Source organism: Nematolebias whitei, chromosome 1 (assembly GCF_014905685.2).
Source record: "Nematolebias whitei isolate Nwh7 chromosome 1, NemWhi1, whole genome shotgun sequence".
NCBI lineage: Eukaryota > Metazoa > Chordata > Actinopteri > Cyprinodontiformes > Rivulidae > Nematolebias > Nematolebias whitei.
In genome coordinates, this window is record NC_056498.1 from 16,395,531 (window position 1) to 16,403,343 (window position 7,813).

At 41.3% G+C, this 7,813-nt stretch overlaps 1 protein-coding gene across 1 annotated transcript; it reads left to right on the forward strand.

Moving 5' to 3' along the window:
- The first annotated feature begins 2,259 nt into the window (after positions 1 to 2,259).
- On the forward strand, positions 2,260 to 7,529 carry si:dkey-46i9.6 (E3 ubiquitin-protein ligase TRIM7). Its single transcript, XM_037675415.1, has 7 exons — positions 2,260 to 2,520; positions 2,821 to 3,150; positions 5,007 to 5,102; positions 6,321 to 6,551; positions 6,639 to 6,786; positions 6,889 to 6,915; positions 6,988 to 7,529. The coding sequence occupies exons 1-7, from the start codon at positions 2,260 to 2,262 to the stop codon at positions 7,527 to 7,529; spliced, it is 1,635 nt and encodes a 544-aa protein (XP_037531343.1).
- The last annotated feature ends 284 nt before the right edge of the window (positions 7,530 to 7,813 follow it).

Consider the following 7,813-nt stretch of genomic DNA (forward strand, 5'->3'; position numbering starts at 1 on the left):
ATATACATATATATATATATATATACATATATATGTATATATATATATATATATATACATATATATGTATATATATATATATACACATATATATATATATATATATATATATGTATATGTATATATGTATATGTAAAATAAAAAAATTATTAACAAAACAAAGAGCTGACAGGGCGGCAAAACAAACAGAATGATCAGGATGTATTTATGAAACAGCTAGGTCTTCGCCAGTGGACAGAAAACAATGCCAGGACATGGACTAACACAGAGACAAAGACTTATATACAGGAAACACCAATTAGACAAAGTGAAGGCACCTGTGAGTAATCACAGGTGCCAAAGAAAAAACAAGGGATGCAAGACATAAACACGGCACAAGATGGGGCTAGATACTAAAGAAACACAAACCCTTTTCATTCAACCATTATTTATACAGGTTAATCCCATTGAGCCTCCGGGACTCATTTACAGGAGAGACCTGAACCTGAACTATAAAGATAGACACAGAGGATCAGGGGAACACATACATAAACAAAGCACCAGGGACAAAACCACAACTCCTACAAATACTTCACATTCCCCCGCTTCAAAGTGGGGTTCTGTTAAAACTTATGAACTCTGAACATCCTCAGTTGGGAGAAAATGCTTATCTTTGACCAGAGCCAGCAGCTGGTCTGACAGGGTCCGAGAACAAACTGGTTGCTGCCATCTTTAAAAACTCTCATTTAAATGTTTTTTTAAAATGATTCATGCAAACAGAAACCTTTACACTGCTGTCAGTTTCAGATTAAACTGTTATTCTAGTAGAAATATTTAAATTTTCTCCCCCTCAAAAATATCTCAGGCTGCATAGGAAGTGCATTAACTTTTAAAACATTTTAGATTTTAGTTGTTTTAGACAGAAATGTACTTTGACCCACACTCTGACTAGCTGTTAGCTTGTTAGCATGGGACAAACTAATAAATAATGACAGTTGTTTACCTACATAAAAAAATGTTTACATTATATAACACTGTATGTAATTTTGGGGAAGTCATTTAATTTATTTGATATGAGTTTCTTTGTGCAGTAAACGCAGAAATTTGCATGTGTCAGTTCATTTTAAAACCTCAAATTAAGTGAAATCTTTGGTCATTGTTTTTGAAATTGTCCAGAATTTTATTCAATCCAGTTTAATTATGAAGCGCCAAGTCACAACAGAAGTTGTCTCAAGGCACTGAACAGAAACATTCACAAAGAAAAGCCATTTAGTAAAGTTCTCTATCTAAGGAAGCAGCAGACTCATTGAATCTTCACTTCATCACAGTCTCCCATCCTGAGCAAGAACAAAAGCGACAGTGGAAAGGAAAAACTCGTTTTTAACAGGAAGAAACCTCCACCAGAACCAGGCTCAGGACAAGTGGCCATCTGCTTCAACTGGTTGGGTTTGAGAGGACAGGAAGGAGAGACATAGAATGTCATAGAATGGCAGGTCCATGTTTACTTTCTATAGGAGGAAACACAAAAACCATGTTAAGGATAGAAATAGTTATAAATACAAACATTTAGAGCAAGTAAATACAGCAGCAGAGTGAGGAAATGTGGTCAAGTTGTCCTCCACCAGTCTAAGCCTATAGCAGCATAACTAAGGAATAGCTCAGGAAACCCAAGCTGACCCTAACTATAGGATAAAAAAAAAAACCAAACGTAAGCCCAGTCTTAAAACTGGACAATGTGTCAGCCTTACAGACATAAACTGGGTTAGTTCCACAAGAGAGGAGCCTGATAACTGAAATATATTCCGCCCATCCCACTTTTGGAAACTCTAGGAACAACAAGTAAACCTGCAGTCTGAGAGTGAAGTAGTTTGTTAAGAAAATATGGAACAATAAGATCTGCAATGTAAGAATTTTAGTTAAAGTTTTTAAAATTATTTTCTTAATATTGTTGTCAAACATTCACTTGCATCAACTTCAAAGAAAAAAGTGTTCAAGGTAACAATCACCAATCATTAAAAAAATAAACATGTAAACCACCGCAGGACTCAATATTTTCTAAGAGAACTTACTTTAATAAAGAATATTTCTTAATTCACAGAACAATTTTTACAAATATTTGACAATGTTTGAGTCTGATGTCTTATTTAGTAGTTTTGCATGAACCTTCTAAACCATCATGCAGTCTAACTGTGGCAACCTCAATATCACAGCAGGTTTGATGCCCCGCTCAAAGGCTGCTTGCTTGTGCTGAAAATGACCCTGCCTCTCCGCCGTGTAGGAATGGCCACCACTGGGAACCTTTCTGAAGAGCAGGTGCACTGCTCCATCTGTCTGGACGTCTTCACCAACCCCGTCTCCATCCCCTGTGGGCACAACTTCTGCCAGAGCTGTATCCTGGGATATTGGAAAACCAGCCCGTTGTATCAGTGTCCCATGTGCAAGAAGTCCTTCCAAAAGAGGCCTGATATCAGTGTGAACACGGTGTTGAGGGAGATCGCAGAGCAGTTCAAGCAGATTAAGATTAAGACCACAGAAGTGAAGGAAAGTGGTGAAGAAGGAGTGAAAGCAAAGAAGTGTATAATGGAGAGAAGGACCAAAGAGGATGAGGAGAGGCTGTTGGAGAAAAACCAGAAGCAGCAACTTCTGGAGGAGTTGAAAGAAAACCAAAAGGAGGAGAAGAAAAAGAAACAAGGGTTGAAGGAGAACCAAGGAGAGGAGTTGCCTTCGTTAATCCCTCCAGTGTTGGCACCTAAAAGCTCTCCTCCACCATCACCCCAAGCTCAAGCACAAGCTCCACCACTGACTGAAACATCACCTCCACCATCGCCTCAAACCTTACCTTCATCTCTTTCCTCTTCACCCCCACCATCATGGGAGGAGGTCCTGTGTGATGTGTGCTTAGGGGAGGGCCGACCGAAAGCTGTTAAATCCTGCCTCGTGTGTCTGACCTCCTTCTGTGAGGAGCATCTCAAATCTCATGCCGCCAGGTTCACCAAGCACAAGCTGATCGAACCTGTTGCAAATATGGAGGACAGAATGTGTCCCAAGCACGAACGACTCCTGGAGCTGTTCTGTAAGAAAGATCAGACATGTGTGTGCGTCCTCTGCACTGAGACGGACCACAGGGCTCACTACACGGTCCCTGTGGAGAGAGAATGGACTGAGAAAAAGGTGAGACACGTTCACTACCATTCATTTGTACAGAGAGAAAGTTCATGAAAGCTGCATCCTTCTGAGTTCACGTTGGTTCAGTTGAGTTTATGTTCCCATCTGCATTAATTTTAAAAATGGAGTTAGAATTTCTGAATTTTAAGTCATAAAAATTAGTAGGAACAGCTCACTAAGGGTGCATTCACACCAGCCCTGTTGTGCCGAACTCTAGCCCGTTTGCCTAGGAAGTCCAGTTCTTTTGGGGAGGTGTGAACTCGCCATCAAACTCTGTCACTGAACAAAAAGGCGAACTCTGGCCCGGGCTAAAACCTAGGTCTCGGTCCGGTAGAATAGAACTCGAGCGCGGTTCAAATACAGTGTGAATCTAAGCAGATCGGGCAACGCTCCGCAAGCAGGAAGTGGACTACAACGCAGGGCAAACAAACACACATTTCTCTTACCTCATATGGAGCCGTCAGCTGCCTTGTGTGGAAAAACAACATTCTCCATGGTCTTCTGTCTCATCTTCTGCTCATGCTAAGTCCATTTTTGAAAAATGACAAAATATAACTCCTAAAACCGCTAAGACTTGACGCCACTCCGTTTTTGTTTTTATTTCCAGAAGAAGACGTGTCTCCAGAGGTTTTTGTGTCATTTCTTTCAGTAGTTCTTGGTGCAGCGCCCCCACAGGCGAGTGGGGGAATAGGTTGGTTCAACAGGTTGACTCGACTGCACAGTGCAGTGTGAATGCAAACGCACCAGCTCAAATGTAAACAAAAGGTCATGAATATTGGTCCCCAACCGAACCGAGTCTACCGGACTATCAGGTGTGAAAACAACCTAAGTTAGAAAGTGGTAAATTCCTGACCAACCCCAACCACAAAATCCCACATGGCTGCCTCATGCATAAAACTTGTAATAGATGCAGTAATAATTTTTTACATTTTTCACTTTTTAAAAAATATGTATGTCAGTAACATGCAACATCGTTTAGGAAAAGTGTTGCTAATATGGGCAGCACAGTGGATCAGTTAATAGAACGGTTGCCTCTTAGCAAAAAGGTCGACAGATTGAATCCCAGCCGGGGGCCTTTCTGGGTGGAGTTTGCATGTTCTCTCCGTGCATGCGTGGGTTTTCTCTGGGTACTCCGGTTTCCTCCCACAGACCAAAAACATGCATGTTAGACTGATTGGTAACTCTAAATTGTCTCTAGGTGTGAGTGAGAGAGTGAATGGTTGTTTGTCTCTATGTGTCCCTGTGATGGACTAGATACATGTCCAGGGTGTCCCCTGCCTCTTAGTGACTGCTGGATTTGGGCACCGGTGACTCCCGGGACTCGAAAAGGAAGAAGCGGGTAAAAATAATGGATGGATGTAGCTAATATGATTAAATGCATAGAAGGCAGAGCAATCCATTGAAATGTTAATAATTATTAGAATGAGCAATGAACACAAAATTGAGTGAATCCCTCCAATTTTCCGAGTTGCAACTGAAACATGGTAAAGTTGAATGCGATGTCATTCTCAGATTCAAGTTCCAACTTCTAAAGTTAATAGAACACAGCATTTAGACAACAATAGAAGACAATAGCAAAACTCATTAGCGCAGCAACATTTGTTCCAAGTTCGCCGACCTCTGCTAAAATTACACATTTTGCAGAATCAGAAAAAATGGATGGAAACAATTATTACACTTAGAAAAAAGAACAGTGCATTTTAAAATTCTGCAGGTAAATACATAGCCTGAAGTATGCGCTGCATAAATGTTCAAAAACTTTAAAAGGCTACGTATACCACTCTGTGGACACAGTACAAGTATCATTAGCAGTGGTGCTAGTAAAACCAACAGTCTACTTTATGTGAACCTATGTTGTGCAGGCGCAGCTGAAAAAGACAGAAATAGATGTCCAACAGATGGTCGTGGACAGAATAAAAAAGGTGGAGGAGATCAAACACTCTGTGGAGCTCAACAAAGTGAGTACATGCATTTGCATATCAAATTTACAGCCCTGCTCTTAAAAAAAGTCACTAACTCAAACATTTTGTTAACTCTCCCAACAACAATTTTGACATGTTTGGGAAAAACGTTTTGTCTTTCATTCAAAAGACTTCATCAGTCCGAGGCCTGCCAACCAGATCTGTCTTATAAATAGCACCTCCTTGTAGCGTTTCAAGCCAAACTGCTGTAGGATTCACAGAGACTATCTTGGCAGGCGTCAGACTGATTAAGTCTTTCGGCTGAAAGACTAAATATTTCCCCCAAAGATAAACTTATCCAGATGACATGATTTAACCCTTTGTTGTGATTTATCTACCTGGATGATTGAGTTTTCAAGCCTTTGTCTGAACTATTTTAGTCAGGTGTCCTCAAGCTGTTTCTGTGAGTAGCAAGTTAGCCATCAGGCCTAAGACATTTGATTGCTATGAATTATGATGGTTTGTATTTGGACAGATGGTCCCTTTTTTGCACGTGTAAAGCTAGTTTCTGGGAATCCCAGAGAGGGCTGGCTTGAAACATCAAGGAGGTGCTGGTTATAAGACAGATCTGGGTTGGTAGGCCTCAGACTGATGAAAGTCTTTCGGATGAAAGACGAAACGTTTCTCCCAAAAGGAAACTTGTCCTAACGGGAGAGATTTTATCTCAAATTATTGTTTAAGGAATTAAAACATTAGTTGCTGCTCATGTTAGGATCAATTGCTTCAACTGTAGAGAAAAGCAGATGAGTCATGTTTGTTTCAGCCAGAACAGGGATGGCCTTTGCCGAGTCTTGGCGTGGTCTTTGCCGAGACTTTTGGAATTTGAAGCAGGAACAAAACTGGCCATGTTGGCTTTATGCCCAGGCTACAACCCCATAAGTGGGATGGTGTTGTGCTTACCTTGAGTCTAGATGCAGTTCGAAAGAGTCTGAGGCCTATTGCATTCCTCAACCAATGTGGTAGGATTGCCATCGTCTATGGACTGAACATGGTGAGAGTGCAGTAGATTGTCTTGGGATGCGGACAATAGCAGGAATACCCTGATTGGAAAGTACTTAGAGCATTGCAGCAAGATGCAGGTGGTGACTTTTTGTGGGTTCTTTATTGTAAATTAAATTTTTGGTTAAGCTAAATTAAAGATACAAGCATGAGAGTGTCTGGTTTTTAAGCACACACTGATGTATATAAAAAGAACGTGTGTGTTTTGTCCTTTAGGCCAGTGCTAGAAAAGAGATTGAGGAAAGCATGCAAGTCTTCTCAGAGCTGGTGCGCTCAATCCAGAAGACCCAGGCCGAGCTGGTTTTGGTCATTGAGGAGAAGCAAAGGCAGACAGAACGGTGGGCCGAAGGCCTCATCACCGAACTGGAACAGGAAATCTCGGAGCTGAAGAGGAGGCACTCAGACTTGGAAAACATGGCTCGGACTGATCACATTCACTTCCTAAAGGTGAAAATAATGTTCCACAACATGCATTAAAAAATCTTGTTAATTTAGTAATCAAGTTTTATATATGCGTGATATTTTTCTCTGCAGAGCTTCCCCTCCCTCTGCACGACTCCGTCTTTTAAAGACTGGTCTGAAACCAGAATTCCCACTGACACTTGTGTTGGTTTGATCCGAAGATCTGTGTCCAAACTGGAGACAACACTGAAAGAAATGCTTGACAAACTGTCTGAAAGTGGTAGGTAACACTTTCCTATTTAATTATTTATTTTTACTGAACACATGATGTCTGTGAAATTGTAAATGTGAAATTAAAGAAATGTCTTTTTGATTTTCACAGAAATCAAAAAACTTCAAAAGTATTCAGGTAGTTGCATAAAAAATACTTATTATTATTATTTAAACAATCCAACTAAAGCAATCCTTTATGTTCTTGCAGTGGACATCACCCTGGACCCAGACACAGCTAATCCTTGGCTGCAGCTCTCTCAGGACAGACACCAGGTGAGGCATCTGGGGGCATGGCAGGACCTCCCCGACCACCCTGAGCGATTTGACACCGTGGTCATCGTTCTGGGTCATGACGGCTTCACTTCAGGAAGACACTACTGGGAGGTCCAGGTGGGGGACAAGGATGATTGGTACTTAGGCGTGGCCAGATCCTCTGTAAACAGGAAGGGCAGGATTTCTGTGAGCGCAACCCATGGCTACTGGGCTCTGGCCATGAAGAAAGGCCAGGGGTATCGAGTGTCAACATCCCCACCATTACTTCTCTCCCTTGACCCTAAGCTCAAGAAAGTGGGTGTGTATGTGGACTGTGAGGAGGGGCAGGTCTCTTTCTACGACTTGAAAGCGCAGACCCATATTTACACATTTGAAGAAACGTTCACCGAGAAGATTCTGCCATTCTTCTACCTGTACTGCTGCGACAAAGCCTCAGATACCATGGTGATCTGTCCGGTTCATGAGAAAAGCCTGTAGAAGCAAAGCTGAAGACACGACTGACTGTCAAAACGACAACCCTCAAATGGACCGTATATGTGGTACCCACACCTTAGCTTAAACTATGGTTTTATGTATTATTGTTCAGTGGCATGCAGAGTTTAGGTATACATAGTCAAAATCTCTTTGAACATCCTAGTGGCAGGAAAATAGAGCTCAAGATGAAGCGTTAGTAAAAATATAAGACTAGAACTTGTTCTCCTTGTTAGGGCTGGACTTTTACAAGTAAACTGACTTTACTTATATAGCACTTTCTATCTAAT